The sequence below is a fragment of the Phaethon aethereus genome, assembly GCF_964289735.1.
Source record: "Phaethon aethereus genome assembly, chromosome: 2".
Classification (NCBI taxonomy): Eukaryota; Metazoa; Chordata; class Aves; order Phaethontiformes; family Phaethontidae; genus Phaethon; species Phaethon aethereus.
In genome coordinates, this window is record NC_138582.1 from 80,796,196 (window position 1) to 80,819,672 (window position 23,477).

Consider the following 23,477-nt stretch of genomic DNA (forward strand, 5'->3'; position numbering starts at 1 on the left):
AAGCTGGGACAGCCAAGACAGCTGACCCAGACTGGCCAAAGGGACATTGCACACCATACAACATCATGCTCAGTATATAAGCTGGGGGGGAGTTGGCCAATGGGTGGTGACCATGACTGGGGAACTGGCTGGGCATCAGTCAGCAGCTGGTGAGGAACTGTATTGTGCATGACTTATTTTGTGGTGTAGTAGTAGTAGTGTAATAGTAGTAATAATAATAATGACTTCCTCTGCCCTTGCTGTCCTATTAAGCTGTTTTTATCTCAATCTGTGAGTTTTACCGTTTTTTTTCTGCTTCTCCTCCCCATCTCACCGTGGGCTGGAGGAGGAGTGAGTAAGTGGCTGCATGGTGCTTAGTGGCTGACTGGGGTTAAACCACGACAAGGTCATACAAATTACAGCCCTCAATATACTGATTTCTCTCCATTGACTATAAAGACTGCATGGGAGACAGACATCTAAGCTTCCATTACAGTCAATGGAAATTTTGTCAATACAAACTATGGAGGCTAGAATGAATAATTTGACCAAATTTAGGAATATACCGTAGAAGGAGACAAATCACTCTGTTCTCTGCAGCCTGTATTGACTGGATTTCTACAGGCTGTAGCTGAAGTTCAGACACCTGACTCATGCATAAGCACTCACATTCGTGGACACCTGAAGTTAGGTGTGACAAATCTCAGATGAGATTCATGACACGACACAGTGCCTCTTTTGGTGTCAATGTGCCCTACCATCTGCTCGCTTACTTACGCGCAAGACAGAAAATAAACCTACCAACTGACTCAGGAAGCACTTCAAAGGCTGGCAAATTCTGTTAACCAACACTATTTAAAGATGCAGTTGAAACTACAAGATGAAACTTGAAAAAGCCTTAAAATGCCTATGCAAGCTACTTAACTTCAATTTAGGAATTACTTTTTTTAAAATCAACAGAAGTGAGTGGCATTTTTTTCAGGAAAAGGAAAAAAACACAACGTAGCATACAAGTAGAATCTTATTTTCATTTCAGTCAGTCAGCCTCTGAAAACATCAGGTATGTTTTCACAGCCAGAGACATCCCTGCAATTGATCTTTGAGAGCTGTGCTACAGCACGGGGCTTTGAGCCAAGTTTCATTATATCTCTTCTTGGCTGCATTTCAAATCACTCAATAACCCTTTTTCCCTTTTGCTCTTTCTTCCCCTCTTAATTTTGTTCTCAGGACCCACAGGGCTAACATTTTACAGTAATTCAGCAAAACATGCAATGCAAGAAACTTGAATCTGAAACCACTGCCCTCTCCCCTAATCTAACTGCAATGAGGTCAGAAGGGACAATAGCCTAGAGAAATGTGGGTTTTGTACAGTGAACCTTCTCAGTTCCCCTTGCAGTGAATCCAAGTTCAAATGCCCTAATAAAGGAATTGTCATACTAGGGGAAGGGAGAACATCCTCTGCCCAGTTGTGTCCACAGCCACTAGTTCCTACGGTAATTTTTTAGTCTTTACTCCAGGCAATTCCAGCACAACTGGAATTACCATTCTTGTTCCTGTGAAGATCTCACCCTTTAGTAAAACATCAATTTATTTGAGTGTTGCCATGAAACACTGAGTACCACAGTCTAACTGCATGACAGTTACAAAAGTGTCTTTTTTATTCCACAGAGAGATGCTATTTAATTTAAACATTATACTAGCATGTATTTTAAAAAAACCAAACTAACCTTCATCACTGTCTGCCCATTCCTATGCAATATACTGTTATGTGGCGGGTACACGTGATTACCAGCTGGTGACTTTTCTGGGAAGCACAGACTGTACTGAGGTTGATGGGAATGCTGGATTCCTTTAATTGAAGGCAGACACACGACACACACTCCTGCCTTACTGGATTGCGATTGATGAACTGACAGAAATCCCCACCCAGGAGACTGCGGAAGGTGGTGGGGGCCGCAGCACGTGCTCCCAGGGGAAGAAGAAGAAAGCAAGGAAGAAGAGAAAGCAAGGAGGATGGGAGCACATGCTTCCCAGCAGGCAGGGCTGCCGTGGGAGCGCAAGCAAGCCCAAAGCCTCGTGGTGTTTGATCTGCTCTGCTGAAGGGGACCAGGCTTGTTCGCACTGCTCGGAAACAAGCAGTGCTGCACAGAGCAGGCACTTGACTCTCAGCAGCTCCTCCTTCTCATGGAAACAAGCCCCAAAGCTCTGAATATCTGCTGAGGATGTGTACAAAAAAGGTGACAATTATGTACTGCTTCTAATCTTCTTGCACACTCAAAAATTTCCAGGGCTTTCAAACGTTTACTCCTCATCTGCAGCCAATTTATTTTTTTTTCTTCCTTTTTTTCCTATGTAATAAAAGATAACTACACTCACTAAAAGCAAGGGATTCTCATTCTAATGTCCCTCATTTCTGCACAGATAGGAGGGGGACCAGTGGACTTAATGAGCCCATATCCACAGCATCTTCCACAGAAAGGAGAGGATAAACTTTTTAACCCAATGAAAAATTCAAGACTGGATACTATAGACTCTGTAAAATCTAAAGAGTTTTCCAGAAGCTTCAGAGAATATTTCTCATACAGGAAAAAACACATTTTTAAGCCCGTAAGGAATTCATCAGGATGTCTTCCATCTGGAGTCATAACTACAAAATTATTTTATCTGATTAGCAAATTTTTTTAAAATACTATTTTCACTCCCTCTCCATATTCTGAATAAAAGCACATAAGCTGCACTTTTGACCCATATCTACAAGGCAAATTGGCTTTGTAATATGAGTCTTTGCTGCTCTGTCTCAACTTTGTTTTCCACTCCCCACACACCCCTTTAGCAGCAGAGCATGCAACCGCTTAACCTATCTGCAACACTTTAAACGGGTAAATATTGCCATTGATTTCAAGGGAATGACCAGCAAGCCCAGAGCTGCCCAATAGATTAGCCATGATACAATCATGGCTTTCATGAGGTAAAACAAACATAACATAGACAAACACTTAGCTCTTAACGCATGAACAAATACTCTCAAACTGAATACGCATTCACATCTGCAGGTGAATTTCCCTCAGCTACATGCTGCCTTTTCTGTGTTTGCTTTCTATGGAGTTATGCACTGGACTTTTACTGAAATCACTGCTTGTTGAAAAGCTGTTTCAAAGTTTGGCACAATGTTGGCTGTGGAAACCGAATCCCATATTTATGTCCCTGAACATGTGAAGGTGACGTGAACATGCACTTTTATAAAGACAAATGCACTCAATGCGTGAACCAACTAATTCTAATCTTTACTTAGACTACACATATATTAATTTTACATATTAGGTGGGCAATTAAGAAAGAAAAATGTTAGGCTATTTATAAGCATTGATTAATTAAAATGAGAAAATCTAAAAAAAGAAAATTTCTTAAGAGTTACTGCACGTGGAATATTTGCTCAGCCTGCCTAAATGTATGGGGCCCAGTTCTCAAATGTACTGTTTCCATTTAGTGCAGATGTAACTCCAGTGGTACTGGAGTGAAACAGTGAATTTGGACTACGGTAAATACCGGTACTCCATTGCCCTCACAGCTCAAAATTCTCTACAAGTTGTACAAGCACTGTACACACATAAAGCCCTAATGGCTTGCAACCAGCCTCACCTGGGACACCCACGAACACCCATGGGCCTGGGAGCTCTATTTAAGCTCTGCCAGGGACCTTCAACCCCTGCCTGAGCTGTGCTGTTGGATAAGTGCTGGACCTTGTCTATGGACCACCATGGAGACCCTTGGTCTTGACCTCAATGTGTGGACTGGCCTTGGCCCTGTCGCTACACACCTGCCCAGTGACAACTGAACCTGATCCCAACCCTGGCCTGTGTCTTGGCTTCCCAGCTGGACCTCAGACCTGCCTCATCGCCGTGGTATCACCTACAATTTAGACTCTTAGTTGGCTCTGGCCACAGTCTCCAGGCTTGCCCTGCTCCCCTGCGGAGGGTGGTGGGATGGGCCCTGGCTGGTGAATTTCCCAGGACACTCTGCTTTTTACAGCTCTGAAAAGATATATCCAAGTACTTGGCCTGACACTGACAAAAACCCTGGCAACTAGCCGATGCCTTATTCCTCTAGCTGCTTTACAAATGATATGACAAAGCTTCCTAACATACCACACCTTCTGGAAATAATTTTTAAAAGTACTTTAAAAAACCCCCAAACTTTAAAAGTATCAGCACACATCATGGTTAACACAAACAAAATCAGGTTAGAGGCAGGAAGGCCAGCTGGGAGCAAGCCACTGAGTGAGAGGAAGGTGCAGGGGCGGTGAGAGTGGAGGGTGTTTCAAGGAGACGGGAAATGGCGACCAGGGACCTATGAGAGAAAAAGGCATCCTGCAGCAAACTCACAGGCACATACACCCAGATTGCTGTTGAACTGGATGAAGAGGGAAAGGACAAGTAAACTGCAGGCTACAAAAGCAAAGCAACAAAAGCCTGCTGTTCCTTCAGAACCGTCACGTACCAAAATGCAATCCTTCTAGGTTGCTATTATTGCAGCTCATTGTAAGTATCACTTTCCATTTTGTAACTGCTTTTTTAGTGCACCCGTTGTTTTAATACTAGATATTTTCTCCTGCAATTATGGAAGTATTTCTCATGGCTTTCTGTATTTCTCTGAAACTCCTTATTGGACATTTATTCCATGTTAAACTTAAGACGAACAATGATTACTAACATTCATAGTCCATTGTCAAAAAGTCTATCCAAACTAAACTGTTTTCATTCTATATTCAATCTTACTGTGTCCCGCTCCGGGCAGACCTCTTAGTTCAAGAAACTCAGTAACTGTTACTCATACTGGGACAGAGCTATGTAATGGCAGATACGATCTACATTTGGTGGTGATGGCGTTTTGGTTGGGCAACTTTCAGAAAGCAATTTACAAAATAACAAAATGCTCTCCTCTGTGATGAAATGGTAAATATTCATGGCTGTGAATCAGCAAGAAGTGTTCGCATGTTCTGTGATACTGATCCTTCACATTTAGAGTTAGAAACACCAGGTCCCTGATGATCTGTTAATTCATAAATGTGTGATGCAACTTCCCTTCAATGGAATCTCTTCATCTGAAGAAATGCCAGAGTTGGTGTTTAATTAATCCCTCACTGAAACTCATCGTAAAGGTTACTGAATCTTGCTTTCACCCAACAGCAATACAGGATACTAAATCATCCATACCGAAACACTGAAGTAAGCTGCAAGTGCATATTGAAAGGAAACATATCCACATACATCTCTTGGAACGGATGACAACAGTACTCTGAATTCTTACACCAACACCAGTCTTCTGCTATCTACCTTTTTGGCACGCCTTGGGAAACAACATAATACATCTAAGAGCTACAGTTTATCTGAATATATTCTAGTTTGGTTTAAAGAAATATTTACTTCCTGTTCAAATTCCCAACATACAAATTACAAATTAAAGACATCAGGGTGAGTGTAAAATGGAATTAGAGGCCTGAAGTTTACATTCTGAGGTAGTGACAAAATACCTAGCCCAGTGCCAAAGCAGTAGATGGAGAAATCAAAACCTAAGCTAACTTGATTTGCTCAGGGGTTAACATATATATACAAACAAGTTAAAAAAAACCCTGAAACCTTACTAGAAGATATTTAAGTTCAAGGTGTATTACATCTATTGAATATAAAACAAAGCCCTTGAAACTTCCTTTCATGTTATATAGATGCTTAATTCATTTAAGACAGAAAAAAATGAACTCACAGCATCAGCAACATAGTGCTGTGACCTTACTATATTTTGCTCTGAATTCCAGGTCTTGAGGCTAGGTGAGTTACAATTCAAACACACTGCAATCAATTTTCAAGGAGAATCAATTTTCTGGGTCTCAAGGGACAGCAGCACATTGCTTCAGCACAATTCTCTGGCACTACCAGGAGCTCTCAGCTGGCTTGGGAGGGATGCAGCTAAGTGAAAGGTGAAAGAACCGCCGCAGACCCACAGCCTTGCTAATGGGAATACTGCTACTGTGCAGCAGTGGAGTTAAAGAGAGAGTGAAAGGAAAGGGAAGCGAAAAAGCAGGTAAAGGAGAAAATGTCCCATGGAATACAGCTAAGCAGAAGAAATTAAAAAAAAAAAAAAAAGAGTACAAAAAAGATAGCTCACCTCTCCTCACGATTCTGTCCCACGCAGACGCGTCCTCCATGTCGAGGGGTTGGATTGCTGCAGGAACGCTGACGAACTTGAAAGCCTATTCCACAAGTGGTACTACAAGGTGACCAAGAGGTCCACGGTGTCCAGCCTCCATTTCTGGTAGAATAAAAAGCTCAGGCTCTGTCATCTGTTATACATAGCGAATGGCTGATTAGGTGTGACTGACAGCAGAATCTGGCCCATTAATATTTCTGTAGAAGTCATTAATACTGCATTGTGTTCCATTTCTTAAAGAATACTGAACTAAAATAAAGGTGCTCTGATCCTCCCATATTCCATTCTTTGTAATCAGCAACTGCTAAAATGACCTCATTACACAAGAAGTGAAGTACAAGGATATGAAGCTATTTAGTTTATTCTTTATTCTGGGTAAACTTCATCTGCATAGTCCTGGATCAAAATTCTGAAGATAACTTTTAATTACATGTTGTTCCAATTTTTGAGTCTTTTTTTCAGGGAGATTAAAATGTCAAGTTTTGCTATCTGTTCTGAAAGTCATTAAAGGAAAAAAAGTAAGTGTCAAAATGCCGGAGTTCACAATTTCAACAGGATACACTGATAAGGCGCCAATATCTTATTTATAATGTAACAAAGAAGCTAACAATTCCCATGCTGTGGCCTGTATATGTGAACTTTTGGAAAGGACACCTGTCCCTCCCTGATATAGCCTAGGAAAAAGTATACCAGACCAAACATCTCAAAAGAAATTTCATACCCTGCCTAAGCAAAAAATTAGGCAGTTCCCAAAATCTTTTGATGGCTAGCTTGCAGTTTCTGTATTGGTAGAAGATAAACAGAAACCAAGAAAAATAAAACTAAACTATAACGAGTTCTTGAGGTTTCATCATAAAAGCAAAAGTTAAAATAGTGCCTTATGTGATTTTGAAATCACTATTTTTTAACAATGAAAACTAATTCAATCCAGTAATAAAAAGGACATAAGATTATTCAAGTAATTTATCACAAATATTACCAATTTAAATTTCACTTATCTTGATATCTTGTTATTATAAGGGATATGAGTTGGTAACACAGAAAAAGAAGTTTTGGAAAAAAAAAATCAGACATCACTGGTAACACAGACAAAAAAATAAGATCTCTGTCAGTGCAATGCCTGACCCAAGTGGTAAAATGAACAAAATATCGGGATATCCAGGAACGCTGGGAATCAATTACTAATATAGCAGTGTTAACATAAGTAAGATGTTAAAACAGTAGTGTAATAGGGCCAATGGTAGTACGTGAATCAAGTCCCAAATCATGTTCCAAATTCCCTTCTAGACCTGACGGCCAATATCTGTTGTTTGACTCTTCAGCATCTCAGAGCATGCTTATCTTTTCTACCATTCTCCTGATCTGATGTTATACACTATATTGTTATGTTTTTAATAATTTCCCTAAAATTTACTATTTCCACTTACAGAGCTTGCAGTTATCTTGTGCAGAAGGATAATCAGTGTTACTCACTACCATGATGTGCTTCTGATGTTTAAAAAAAAAAAGCAAAGACAAAAAGCAGAAAGAATCACTAAAAATAACCAGAATGCACCAATATATAAGTTTCATCTTGTAATTAAAGTATGTACAATGTTGTAAACATGAACTCCTAATGCAGTTCAGAATATGCACTGTTCTGAGTCTCTTGGAAACGATCTGCTCTCACTGTTTTTTTCTGGGAGTGGTTATGTGCCTGAGGAAGACAAAAGAGTGGCTAAGAGTGGCATACAGACTGATAATAGATCTAGATGTCATGATACAATCAAAAGATATAACGAAAACATTTTTCCCAAGACAGAATGGGGAATACAATGGTGACATGAGACCTCCAAAAAAGTAAACCATCCTGACGTCCAGGAAAAAAGTTTTATGACTTACAGAACTGAGAAAAAGTATCATACTTTGGATATTACCTAACATTGATTTTTTTCTTTCTAAGCTTTTGTTAAAATTAGCTGAGGACGATATTATTTGGTACACAGCATTTGAAATCACTGTTTGCCATCTGTCTCATTCTCTCTCTCACAAAGTCTGAGAGATATTTTCTAATGTCTCAGTTGCTGTGGCCATTGCTATGAGCTGCTACATGCACACAACAGGATCAGTGGATCGCAGATGAAATTTCAAAGCGTAGGTTCTATTCTGATTAAGTTAAAAACTTTTAAACCGTAAAAGATAGAACCTGAAATTGTTTTGTGTACCTGGAGCAGTTGGCAATCTCCATGGTTGGTCCTTCACACAGCCAGCCTCCACACTGAGGAGCAGGACTGTCACACACACGTGTCCTGCAGAGGCAGGAGCCAACACTGGCACCATCAGTGTGGGTGCAAGGTTTCCACTGCGACCATGTTCCAAAATGCCCATCCACTGTCAGATTCCTCATCTAGAAACAAACACAACAGAAAGGCTTACCTGAGGTCTGACAGTTCCTTCATACAACCTCTTAATTCTGCAGTAGATGGAGGTACAGCCTTCGGCCACTAAAAATGACTCCACTGGAGAGGTATGACTTCCAGACAGCAAGTTCCCCTTACAATTTCTGTAGCTGCATGATTCCCACCACCTCCAACCAATCTGGGCCACTGGATGCCACCGCTACAGCAACACCAATAATCACAACTAACCTTTCGCAACCATGCTTGCCTACAGTGATTCAGTAGAAAGTATCGTTTCAATTTCTCGATTATCTTCTGATGACAGTATTCCCTATTCCTGAAAATTTATCTGTGATTAGGAACCTGGATACTGACTGTAAAACAGCATGTGCAAGAACGCTTCTGGAAACCCAAATCTAGATTGAAAGGAAGAGGCAGCAGAGGACAATAGTCTGGGGTAACAAAACTAGATGTATCAACCTCAAGTCTCCATGATGAGTGTCTTTTTTTGACAATAGTTTTTTTAAGCACATATCATATAGCACTTCATTGAAGTCAAATGTGGTTTTAAATATGACTCTCTCTAAACATTAGATGTAATTATAGTATAAATCCTAAAAACACCTTCAAAAGCAGCACCTAACCCTACACGATGAGACAGTTTGCTCCTGCTGAAGTCAATTCTCAAAACCTTTGGCTGGAAGCGTCAGACCATTCTCATCTTGACTGGAATGTTTCCATCATGCAGCCATAACACATGTTAATAGGAAATCTTTACTGTCCAGCTGAAACAAAATGCGCTAATGCCACCATGGTTACTGGACCTTCTAAAGAACATGGGCCTGGCCACGGGGAATTCAGCTCTCTTAACAAAGATAGGCTTTCATATTATTAATTCTTTTAGCAAGGTGTTAATCTAGACAAATCGGTGATCATAAATGGAAATGATGGCCACTTTTCCATTTACATGCTAAAGGATTTGCCTTTTGATGGTCACATTTTAACTTTCAGTCAAAACAGCAGTACTAACAAGTGCATGCTAAATAGCAATTAAAATCACTCTTACACAAAAATAAATATGTATCAGTTGTAGCCACACATTTTATGAAATGTGTAAAGAACATAACACTTGTAACATTTGCTTATGTATTGAAATAGGAACTACAGTTGTAGATAGTCATGAATGATCTGAAATGGTGTCTCTCTTTGCTATTTTTAGTATTGTTTCATGTTAACAGTGGTGAGGGAAGTATGCATTTCACCAATAATTTGAAGACACAAGAGATTCGATTACAGTACAAGACATGTTTCCACTGCCACGCTGGGTGCTGGCTGATTCTTTCCACTGTGGTAAAGGTTCCATAATTTCACTATTAATTATATTTCTCATGGTTTATTTTTCACAGATATACCTTCTCCATAGAACAGCTATGTGTATATTCTGCCAGCTCCAACTGACATAACCAAAATTCGTAACTTCAAAATTCTGCTGACAGCTGTTTATTGAAAATAGCTCACCGATCATGCTGAGTATACATTGTTGGTTTTCATAAGACAACAGGAAATACTTACTTCTTGTTAAGTGACAAGTAAACCCATTCTCTCTTACAGTGCTGGTCTAACAAATATATAGTCCATAAACGAGAAATTATATACCCCAATCCAATTAATGTCAGAGCTGTGAAAATGCCTTTACTGCTTTCCATTTCTATGCTGGACCAAAGCACCTTTATTGTTGCACCTACAGTTATAAACTAAAGCTACAGTTGTCTATGGTTACCATAATTTATATCAAGTGGCAGGGAAAGTATTCATAAAACTTAGCTGAAAGCTTGAGCTCAGGGACATATAGTGACGGCAGGTTTCTCTTTCTTGACTTTTTTTCCCTACTCCTGTAAAGATCATCCCACTGCAGTCTCTGTTGTTCCCCTTTCATGCAGTGATATCAAACAATTTCATCACAGGACTACAGAAAAGCAAAATGTACTGATGAGGGGCCTTTTTAGCCCTTACCAGAACCTATGCACATCAACCTTCACCACCTGACACACCTCAAGGGGGAAAATCACAATCAATCAGACAATATGGCTGTACTTTCCTGGCTTTCCTTCTCTACCACCCTGTTTCTGTCACCCTTTCCCTTCTGCAGATACCTCTAGTCCCTTCTTCCTTCCTAATGTCCTCCAAATATCAGTCATCTTTGTCTTGAGCCTTTCTGCACCCACCTTGTCTTCCTGGTATGTGCCTCTGCACTCTGAGTCAAGGTCACATCTTCAATGACCCAGTCCTTAAATCTGCCATGAGCTCTTTGGTTTGAGATTACTTTGTGTAGAATTCAGTGGCTCTGGAGTTATTTCCTGAAGCTGCTAATGAATTCAGGTAAGATCCCATGCCATACGCTTTCCCTGAGTGCAATGTTTGCTACAGCTGTAAAAATAAAGCCATTCCGTGTTGCATACTTATGTAAAAAAACCCCAACTTTTTTAAAAAATTATTTTTACTTTCCTTGTAAAAGCTCTTTGATAACATCAGATTGTATTTTTATGTGATGGATTGCGAGTGGTCCCACTGGAAAGTACTTCGGCAAAATAGTGAACCTTCACTATTACAAAAAATATTTGATGAATAACAGGGATATCTGACCAACTGGAAGAAGCTCAAAGTAGATATATGTGCCATAGCATTAATTACTATCTACATTCATGCACAATTGTTGTAGATGTGCCAAGTGAAACAATAACCAGAAAAACCAACTTGATAATTAAATCAAAACAAGATAACCAAAATAACCACATTTGTTCACAAATGATCTTCAAAGTTCAGAGAGACAATAACACAGATGCTCATCTACCTCTACGAGCCCCCTCCCTACTCTACCATGAAATGCCAATAAATATTCAGGTATATAAATAATTCCCTAGGAAATAATTTCTCAAGTGCAACTGATCACAATGTTATTTTTGGCTAAAATTTAGGCTAGTGTAGGAACAGGCCTCTCTCTCTGACACAAGTTTAGAAGAAACTCGTGACGCGTTAAACTGACAAATTTTCTACAGTGTTAAAAAGATCAGTGTAGTTTTAATAACAATTAAGATACTGGAACCAACTGGAACGGAATGAGGGACGGTAGAAGGTTTCTAACATTCTGTTATGTTCGGCCTGCAACATTATCTTAAATGTATATAGCAAAGGTCAAGGATGTGCATAGCTCAGTTGCCTACAAAATGAAATCCATTACATCTTGATTTATATATCCTGTGAATAAGGCACATAAAAATGCTATAAAAACAAATATTTGAAAGCCTTGCTAAACAAAAATGTAATTGATTACAGTTTGCCAGAATACATTGTTATTTTAAGGGAAATTTCTATGAAGTTTTCAGTTTTGTTCAATAATATGTTACTTAGAGTTCAGATGTTTAAAACAGTAAAGTGGTAAAACCACGTTTTTGAATTCAGAGAGTTAATTCTAAAATTTTCCTTATATTATGCAATCCCAATCTGTCCAACTCCAAAAATCCTTCGTAGGATCACTAAATCTTTTCATGTCTGATATGCAGAATAAGTCCCACAGCTGTGGATGAATTTCAGAGCAATCCTGTGGTGCTCCCCTGCTTTGACTGGATTGCAGACCCTACACAACTGCTATGTAATAGATACTAAATAATTGTTTTTCCAGTTGAACGGAATAGAATTGAATTCTGCTTTCTAAACGATTCCTCCCTGCCTCTCCACCCCCTCTTGGCCCCATGTTTTCTATCTATGAAAGAAAATAAGGGCTAATGCCAGAATTCAAAGACTAAGCAGTAGGCAGACTGCTCATGCAAGTATCAACCAACCAACCCATTCCAGTAATCCTTCCTAATACAGCAACCCAACAAGGCCACCAGCAAACCCTCCACATAACCACATTTACCCTGTGGGATACCACAGGGACGTATGATACACTCTATGTATTTGGAAATTAATATACTGTACAGTGCATCTAGTTACTAGTGACTGAATCCAGACTTTCTGTGAGACAATAGCTATTTCTATACTAGCAAGTGGTATGCATATAAACTGCAAATCTGGAAAATAAAACAGTTGGTGTTGAAGACTTGACACATATACCATATGTATTTTGTGGGCTTTACTTTGGACTCACTCTGGCCATGGATGAAACACCTAGTAGTAGCTGGAGCACATTTTTGGTTTAATTTCATCTGAAAGTAATGTGGCTTGTGTGCTTCAAGACTGCTTTGTGATGTGAACTAAAGAATAGTAGATAGGAAAAATCAGAGTATTCTCCCCACAGTTGCTCCTGATTTGGGCTAAAATGCTAATACAGATGAATCCAACGCAAGTCTTTTTTATTAGGCCACTATGTGACAGCATGGATGCAAAGGACAGGACAAGATACTGTTTAAAAAATTACTATTTAATGTCAAACACAGACAGTAAGAACACAGGTACTAGTTATCAAGGACCTCAGAATCAGTGCAGTGATTTCTATCTATGAGGCTGCTGCAATACATACAGAGATCACAAGTGAACACTGGAAGAACTTCACACTAATTTTCCGTATCTCTAGTTTACTAAACAAAGTCCAGCTTAAGAGAGAAGCATGTCAGTAAGATGTTAAAAGGAGCTTGTTAAACACATGGAGAATAGAACATGGACGTCATATGAGCACAAATTCATAGATGCATGTGCTCCATTGACTAGTGGGGACAAGTTCAAGAAGTCCTTAGCGATGAAAGCACAACTGAGTTGGAAAGGCTCCCTCTTCGTGGGCAGAAGGCAAAGACAAAGCAGCATGAGTCTCCAAAGGAAAGAGATTAGTAGCACAAGAAAGATTCTTCTTAACCCACTTTTTGTGCTTTTTGGACTGAGGGAAAAGAATCAATATTAAAAGAACATTGGAACCACATTAAAATGGAGGGATATAAATCAACTGTGTTGTGTATTTTTATTGTATTAAATTTATTCAAAATCATTTTTAAGTGTTAAGCTACTGTAAATATTAACACTAAGTTTACTATAATTATCACTCCTGTCATTTATGTGGGTGAGACTTAACTCATATAATTCACCCTTCCAGTTCATGGACTTTGAAAGATGTTATATGGCCTTTTATATAAGCAATAATGATCCTAAAAGAAAAGATTATAGCACTAGCAATTAAATTTTTTCGAAGTACAAACTGGAGAAAAATCCTGCAGAGAAAAACATGTCAATATCTCTAATCTTAGTGAACATTTGCTTTCAAGGTGGAACACAGATATTACAGGTAAAAAACAACTACCCTTTGAAAGTACTATAAATAATTTGATCATGTTATATAAGCAGTTTGATAAGAAATAGAAAAGAAACTAAATATCCTGTTAAAATCTGATGGGAAGGCCTGAGAAAAATGGCATTAAATACAGTTTTCTAAGCTTGAAAAATGTATGCCAGGTCATTTTTATAAAATTCACATGGACTCAAAAGTTTATCATAAATGAATGTATTTGGACTTACTGGACACACAGTAATGCTTTGCTCCCATTGACTCATGCTCAGACTTTCTTCCAGCGTTGTGCATTTCTTCATCACCACGTCCCAGCCACAGTAAGGGTCTTGGGATCCAATGCATGCACTGTGAATGAAAACCAATCAGAAAACATGAACATTTACCTTCGTCTGTACTGGCCAAAGATCTCTAAATGACCATGTTGCATCTCTTCATGTTTCATAGGCCTAAAACAGATAGTGAAATTGATCCCTGTTGTGGTATGGCACAGATGAAATGACAAAACAGAAGAAAAATGGATTTGAATGCCTGCACAAAGCTAGGATTTCTTTTAAGTGCATAGCTGAATTTCTGGCTGCATGCATGGTATGTTGTGAAGACTGATTATTGTACTTAATTACTAGAGAATTACAGCAATTCATAAAAAGTGTATGTTGTCTGTTCCAAGTAAAGAAGATTTCAGGAGTTACAGTTCTTAGTCCGTTCTATCAGTTTTGGAATCATAGTTATCATCTTTGTCAGGAATCAGATGACAATATCTACTCTTTGAAAATTAATTAAAAAACCCTCTGATTTGTTTTCCACACTGCTATATAGAATCCCTGGAAATAAGTTCAAAGGGGTGCTGGTGGCTGCCAAACACCTTCCGCATATCACATGCTGCCCTAGACATTCTCTCCTAGTGGCACATGAGGAGAAAAAAAGAAGGTTAGAGAGAAGGATGGTAGTCCAGCTTCCTACAGACTCTGAAAGACCCACTGTACCAAACTAGAAGTTCTTTTCTCTATTAAATGGCAACTTTCTCTTGCTACCGGTAGGTCAAGCATTAACGGTCCAGGCAACAGGTCTGCAGCTTCATAGCTGAAGATGCATGAGAAAGTAGGTGGAAGTCCCATTATAGTGAAGCATAGTAGAATTGTTTTAACGTTTTGTCTAGATTATGCAAAATGCTAGATCATTCTTGTTCAACTCAAATCCACAGAGGTTATCATCCTCTCTTTAATTCACTGTTCACATCGCATCTGTCCCAGTGAAGGGCCTCAAAGATGATTAGGAAACTGGAGCATCTTTCCTACGAGGAGAGTTTGAGAGAGCTGGGACTGTTCAGCCGGGAGAAAAGGAGCCTCAGAGGGCATCTCATTAATATGCGCAAACACCTGAAGGGAGGGTGCAAAGAAGAGGAAGCCAGGCTCTTTTCAGTGCTGCCCGGGGACAAGAACAGAGGCAGTGGGCACAAACTGAAACACAGGAGGTTCCATGTGAACATCAGGAAACTATTTTCTACTGTGAGGGTGACCGGGCACTGGCACAGGTTGCTCAGAGAGGTTTTGGAGTCTCCTTCCTTGGAGATACTCAAAAGCCATCTGGATATGGTCCTGAGCAACTGGCTGTAGGTGACACTGCTTGAACAGAGGGTTGGACCAGATGACCTCTGCCAACCTCAACCCTTCTGTGATTCTGTCCTCACAAATCATCGGTTTTATTCATGTTTCTATTTATCTCTGGCATTCCTCATGTACTTCCACACTAACATCAGACAAAACACAGACTTACTAATTCCCTAGTATACTATTCCATAACACCACCACAGAGGATTCTTAGTGCTTCTAAATCTCAAAGAATTAGTTTCTACAGTACACTTGGCAATGTGGATTGCCAGTACTATGTGGGAGGATAGTTCCCATCTGCAAAATGGGCACAGAGTCAGAGACATAATAGCCAAAGCTCCTTAGGTATCCCTAATTAGGCTGCCAGTTTGAAGATAAAGCTTTTGGTTTAGGAGATTCAGTGTTCAGAAGTGAGTTCCCACTGATGGCTCTTGCAGCTGTGAACGCTTAGCATGCACATGTTTCCATTTAACCATCTAGAAGCTGAGGAGGACAATTAATGCAAATTCTGGAAAGTTTTAAGTGCCTTGGCCTTCCAATGTTTGCAAGACAAGATGTTCAGTGATCTTCTTCAGAGTATCTCTGATAAAGCATGTCCTTTATGAAAAAAGAATGCAAAAAAAAAAGTTAAAAGCTGACATAATGCACAATTGGCAACTTTAGCTGTGCTATTTCTTGAGGTGTTCACTGTTGCAATTTCACTATTCCTTTATGTTAAACGTTAATATTTTTAAATGCAGTTCTTATGCTTTAGACACTTTTCATTAAAAAATAAAATATTTTAAAAGACAGTATCCTTTCACTTAGAATCACGCTCACTCTTCCCTGCAAGTAGGCTGATCCTTCTCTTACTCTGATCTTTTCCTCTTTTCACTATTTTTTTTTTTTTCCTGATGCCATTTCCTGTTTTGCTTTTGTTTCCACATTACTTTCCACTCAGGGAAGTTAAAATGGCTTGCACCTTTCATTACAATTCACTTAGACGTTATAAGTAGGGCACTAAAAGTATATTTTGACCATTCTTATAACTTCCTGATATCAGAAGTTATCAGAAGTTTCATGGAAGAAATAAAATTAAAAAAATGCTGAAAAATACTTGCACTGCTGGGACAAAGCATGTTCAGTCACTATGTGGACACCGAACGTGGCCATTTCACAGAATCACAGAATCACTAGGTTGGAAAGGACCTTCAAGATCATCAAGTCCAACCATTAATCCAGCGCCACCATGTCCCCTAAACCATGTCCTGAAGTGCCACATCCACACGTTTTTTGAACACTTCCAGAGACGGCGACTCCACCACCTCCCTGGGCAGCCTGTTCCAATGCCTGATTACTCTCTCAGTGAAGAAATTTTTCCTAATATCCAATCTAAACCTCCCCTGGCGCAGCTTGAGGCCATTTCCTCTTGTCCTATCACTAGTTACTTGGGAGAAGAGACCAACACCCTCGTTGCCACAACCCCCTTTCAGGTAGTTGTAGAGAGCAATAAGGTCTCCTCTCAGCCTCCTCTTCTTCAGACTAAACAGCCCCAGTTCCCTCAGCCGCTCCTCATAAGACCCAGACCCCTCACCAGCTTTGTTGCCCTTCTCTGGACACGCTCCAGCACCTCAACATCCTTCTTGTAGTGAGGGGCCCAAAACTGAACACAGGATTCAAGGTGCGGCCTCACCAGTGCCGAGTACAGGGGCACGATCACTTCCCTACTCCTGCTGGCCACACTATTGCTGATACAGGCCAGGACGCTGTTGGCCTTCTTGGCCACCTGGGCACACTGCCGACTCATGTTCAGCCAGCTGTCAACCAGCACCCCCAGGTCCCTTTCCGCCGGGCTGCTCTCTAGCCACCCCTCCCCAAGCCTGCAGCGTTGCATGGGGTTGTTGTGGCCAAAGTGCAGGACCCTGCACTTGGCCTTATTAAACCTCATACAGTTGGCCTCTGCCCATCGATCCAGCCTGTCCAGATCCCTCTGCAGAGCCCTCCTACCCTCCAGCAGATCAACACTCCCACCCAGCTTGGTGTCATCTGCAAACTTACTGAGGGAGCCCTCAATCCCCTCATCCAGATCATCAATAAAGATATTGAACAAGACCTGCCCCAGAACCGAGCCCTGGGGAACACCGCTTGTGACCGGCCGCCAGCCGGATTTAACGCCGTTCACCACAACTCTCTGGGCTCGGCCATCCAGCCAGTTCCTCACCCAGCGAAGAGTAAACCTGTCTAAGCCACGAGCCGCCAGTTTGTCCAGGAGAATGCTGTGGGAGACGCTGTCAAAGGCTTTACTAAAGTCCAGGTAGACAACGTCCACAGTCTTTCCCTCATCCACTAGGCGGGTCACCTGGTCATAGAAGGAGATCAGGTTGATCAAGCAGGACCTGCCTTTCATGAACCCATGCTGGCTGGGCCTGATCCCTTGGTTGTCCTGCAGGTGCCCTGTGAGCACTCTCAAGACCAACCGCTCCATAATCTTCCCCGGTACAGAGCTTACTTTCAGTAAGTTCACTTACTTTCAGTAAGTGAACAGGTTTGGAGAGCACTGCAGCTAGATAAAATGAGGGGAATATTTTCAAAATTTAGTTAAGAAGGTCCACCAAGCATAGGAAAACTATTATTTTAAGAAGTTAATAACTCAGCTTAGCTCATGCAGATGACAAGAGGCCAAGTGCAAAGAACTTCTTCCAAAAATGAGAGGCATTAACAGTCTTCAATAATTTTTTTTTTCTTTATACTACATTATATAAATTAATCCTGGAAACATATGAACTATTCCAAACAAAGCAACAGGAAACTTTGTCTGAGGAGTATTCCTCACATGAAAAACACTAGTTTTGCCATTTTTTTAAATAATGTTCTAGCTGATTGTCCCAGTCATTATTTTATCTAAGTCTCATCTTGTTAAAAGTTTAATTTTTGAAATCTTATGTTGAGACAGAAAAATCATACCGTGAAAGTGTAGTTCAGCATCATCGCCCTCTTTCTGGCATTTCAGCTCACCATGCTAGATATATATTCATGCAGTGAGGCAGGACCTGGCTTAAATAGCTGCCCTGTTCTCAGGTATTGGCACAAGAGTCCTTTTCTGTTCTCCTCCCTGTCTCACATATCAGAGGGTTTTCTTATTTCTTTTAGATCACTTGCTTAGATCATCAATATCTCTGAAAAGTGGATATATTTCCTTTTAAATGAAAAAGAGAGAGGTAATATGCAGGTAAATTTTTATCCATATTTGCTTAATTATGTCACCTTTTAAAACCATTTTCTTTCCTTTGAGGGATAATCTAGTGTGTGAGTAACATCAGATAATTATTTTGCTCTCTTATGCCTAGATAAAAAAAAAGAAACAAATAACAAAATAAGTTAACAGACAGAAAATGAGGATAAATAAAGCTTGTAAGTATGAAAATACCAGAACTTCTATCTGAAATGTGAAATTTAAAGGGACTATTATTAACTCACAATTATGTGTCCTTAGTGTTCTCCATCAATAAAATTTTATATTCTTTTAACCTCTTCTTAACAAATCTCTCTCCCAAAAGACAGCAGTAGGAAGAACAGCTTCAGCGTATACAGTAAATAACAAAAGAAATTGTACAAAATGGCTGTCAAATTCACGTAACTAAATCTAAAAAGTAAATCTAAAAGATTAGATACCACTATACATCTTTACCCCTTTCTCCTCCCAAATCTCTGTCTAAATTAAAGCCGTTTTAGCTGCTACTGTTGAAAAATTTGGTACATTTTAAAATTAGTATTGGGTCTTTCAGTTGACGGGGCCCTTTCAGATAGTGACACTGGAAGTAGCAGAGTTGGATATTAATATATTAACCATCTTGTCTCTGGAAGTCTACCTTACATCTCAATTTCACCAGAGATGAAAATGAATGTTTTGTCTGTTACTCCCAGTAGGCACCAGCCCACATTTCTAAGACTTCACATGATTTGTCCCAGCAGTGCTAAAACTGGCAATTTTGTGCAGGAAGGAAATTCAGGAATAAAAGCCAAGACTCTTGATGCCACTTACCCTTTTGAGTCAGCACTCTGCACAAAAGCATTCAACGGCTTTCGGTTTTTACTTAGATTGATTCTAATTTTCCTCTATGTTGTCATTTCAGTATTTTTACCAAACGTAAATGATACGTAGTTGAGTGTCTCTCCTGCAGGGCATTCATTTGGCTGCAATGGTTCGGTATGCCTACTGCCAGTCATGCAACGCTTAAACAATGGATTTTGACTGATCAGTAATAGAACCGTAAGTCATCCCACTCTAAAGCAAGCCAGTAATAGCACGTCATTTTCCTCGGCTATTTTGTAATTATCACCAAGCAGGCTAGCAAAACTGCTCTACTTCAGTTACATTTGAGATGATTTATTCAGACGGAAAATGAGGCAGAAAGGAACACCATTCAAAGCAAAACATATAAAACACTCCATACAGTTTTAGACTAAAAAGAATTCTTTATGTGTTCCTCAAATAACAAAAAAACCCTTAAGATTAAAAGCTATATCGTGATACCATTGATTTCAAAGAGATTTTAAAATCCTCTTTCAGGGGAAGAATATATTCCCTTATCAATATACATTGTAAGTGCTAATCAGGTATCTTCTTGAGCTGCAACATTTTATTCAGAGAATATATAAACATAAGAGGTGCACCATCTGATATTGTTCAATGAAACATTTTTCTGTCTTTACCGATACACAGCATTTGGAAGAACAGAGGATATTTGAGTCTCCTGACCCTTTCAAATCATTTCTACTGAGATAGCCATGCCCACAGTTCCAATTACTGTCAACTGTGATCTGAACACTTTGCATACCAGGAACTGAACCAGGGTCACCATCTTATTTCACAGAAGCCAGATTCCTCACTGCAAATTTGAACAGACAACTGAAGATAAAAAGCCTGTTTCATGTTCCAAATGCACTGGGTTATCTACTTCTGAAGGAATACACAAATCTGATACCGCTACACAGGTGCCTACTGGTACTTTCATTACTACTGGTTTTGTAGATACATATATGTGTGCGTGTGTGTGTATATATAAGCACAATGAAGAACAGGGACCTAAAGATATAGATGAATGATGCAGAAGAACGTAAATGGTAGGCACATAATTTATAAAGTCCTAGGAGCTCAAACTAAGATGCGTGTCAAATATTCAGAATCCTGCTTAACCCTTGCCTGTACTGTTAAGAAAAATCAAATCCTTTAACCATCTCAGACACTCTGTGTGGACTACTATTGCTTCCTCCTAGTTTAATTTCTATAAGGCAATCAAAATCCATCCAGGTATGACTCAATCTTGCAGCACACACTGAAAATACTACACTTAAATTTACAAGCTCCTCCTTTCAAATTCAGATTCAGGAATTTATGTTTTTGTGGGGTTTTTCTGTAAAATTGTTTATAACACAATTCTCTGAATACAGATGCTTCCAAGTGGCTCTACTTGGAACAAATGTGAGAGACAACTTTCAGAGCATGCTCTCTAGAAGAGAAGGTAGTCTTGCCATTCTTTTTAAAGAAATAACACCTGAGGTCCCCATCCACATCAATCAGCCAAGACAGAGCTTCCAGTCTTCTGATTAGGAGGTAGGAGCCTGGAAATGCTGGGACCACCAGGTGCAGGTAGCGTTTTCAGAGCCTTTTTGATGGGCTGAAACTAAAGCCTGCAAACCTGTGGTTGGCAAATAGGCTCTGAAAATCTGAGCTATCTACATAGCCAGGCACCCCAAGAGCAACAGATCTGGGGATTTTCACACAAATTGAGGTGCTCCTAGATCAGAATAGGAATAACAGTGATTTCTCAGGCTGGACACATTTGCTTCCATATGGCATCCTCATGTCTTTGAAAGACCTACACATCTTTAGCGGATGTAAATGTAAACAGGGTACACAATTTCCATATCCTTTTAGTCAGCTGTAACCTAGGTTCTTTCAACCTTAAATGTTGAGGCTAACTTTATACTAGAATATGAATCAATTATAAACATAGCAGGCCCAGACTTAAAATGTACGACTTGACTTCTTAAAAGTACTAACCAGATAGCAGGTATCTCAACATTTTGAGGGCACTGTTACCTCTTATACCAGAAGTAACTGTAGATACCTCCACTGGCCTGACAATGTATTCTGAGCGCATGGCCTTCAAAGACACTCAGTTTGGGCTTGTAGAACTGGAGCGTGAAAACTGTCTTGGCATCCTGCCCACAGTTTACACTACTGCATCAAGAATATTCTCTCTCTCATACATTCAGGTCAATAGTGGACTCCAAACTTGGATGTTAATTTTCTGTAAAACTTCAAATAAATGAAAACGTCCACAAAAAGATTACAGAATATTAAGAGAGCTGGAAATAATTCTCAGGAGAAAACAACTGGTGTGCGATGCAGAGCACTGTAAGCTGAGATGCATAGGATATGTGCTGGCCTGACTGCATAGCGGTCCAGTATCTCATATGTTAAATTATTGTAAAATAAAAAATCTTCCAGATTTGTCTTTGTTTGTTCATTTGTTTTTAAACCATCCAGTGCCTTTAACCTCTACTTTCCAGAGAATACACTTGCCAAGTATCAAATGACTAATGAAATGATCTCGTGAAAAGTGGGTTGCTTTAAACGTCAGGTGATTTTCAAGAAAAATTTAACAGTAACTACATTGAACTTAAAATTCCTCGAACTTTTGGTATTTTTTAAAGCAAAGAAATGAATTACATCATGACATATGAAAACCACATGCCTGTTTTAAATTTTTATTTCTTAGCTCACTTTTTTGTTTAAAATAATATCCTACTAATAAAATCTGAATTGCAAATATGTAGTCAAGCCCATCTGGTTTTCTTACAACTTTGCAAACTAAAAAGAAAAGACATTTTCCTTTGTCCTCATAGGGTACTGCAATAAATACATGGGTAGCAGGCTGTAAAATTCTATCTGTTTATCAAAATTCCTTCTTGTTTGCCAAAAATGTGTGCTTACAATACATACATGCATAGATCACACAGTTTAAGGAGTTGTGACTACAAATTTCAGGTGCAGCAAAATGTAAATGCATAGTTTGTCTCTCATGCATTTTGTGGGCCAGGTAGACAAAGACACTTTCTGTAAAAACGTTGCTTCCTCGGAGGAAGAAAGAAATATAGGTCAACTTCAGATCTGTAGAGCTTCAATTGATTCCCCTCCCCAGTATGGAACTAATATTCTGCTTCTTTTGAGTGAGGAAGATTTTTAACTGTGCTTATTTCATGGTTTTGCTGACTTTGCTAGTGTTCTCGTAAGTTCACACCAATTGAAGATAATTTTGCAGTGAATCTAATACCAAAAAAAGACTTCACTTTTTAAAAATGTTTTTGTAATGTAGTCTTGCAGCCCTGATTATGGTTCATCCTCGTTTTGGAAATTTATGAAGATTCTGATTCTGGAGTATTACTCTGGAATCACTAATTCAGATCACACTTCAAGTGGTTCCAACATTTTAATGTAGCAGTGTGTTTCAATTTAAATTGGAATAAGGCTTGCATATTTTGAAATAAGGAAATCCACCTGGACATATAAATGCAACTATTCTCGAATGATTATTTCAAAACAGCAATTTCAGTTCCATGTATTGGCAAGCTCTTCTGGACACATTAGCACCTAGTAATAGTTTAGACTACATTACTGGTTTTTAACTTGTATAATATTAGTATATAGGAAACATTATTCTACTATGTTATGATAGCCACAGAGTTTTATTCCCAGGAAAACAGGTTCATGCTGAATGCGAGAGTACTTCTGAGGAAGCAACATCTATAGCCAAGAAAAAATAAAGGAATGCAACAGGGGTTGAAACACTTAATCCAGTAATCTTGCTGGAGTTCTAGGAATGAAATAAAACACAACCAAATTTGCAATAATTGTTTTCTTCTGTTACTCAATCCAGTACCCCTCTTATTACTGTGCTGCTACAGTTATCTTTTGTGTATGTACAGATTGTGTAGCTGATGGTTAACAAAGAAGCCAAAATAAAACTGATGGAGTACAGAGAGAGAAAA

At 39.4% G+C, this 23,477-nt stretch overlaps 1 protein-coding gene across 1 annotated transcript in view; it reads right to left on the reverse strand.

The window, feature by feature from the left end:
• The window catches only part of SEMA5A (semaphorin 5A), a gene marked incomplete at both ends in the record, with an annotated part of 362,797 nt that overhangs the window by 78,298 nt on the left and 261,022 nt on the right, over positions 1-23,477 (reverse strand). Inside the window, 3 exon segments of the mRNA XM_082015378.1 lie at positions 6,142-6,285; positions 8,388-8,569; positions 14,064-14,181. Of these exon segments, the coding sequence (XP_081871504.1) occupies positions 6,142-6,285; positions 8,388-8,569; positions 14,064-14,181 (444 nt within the window).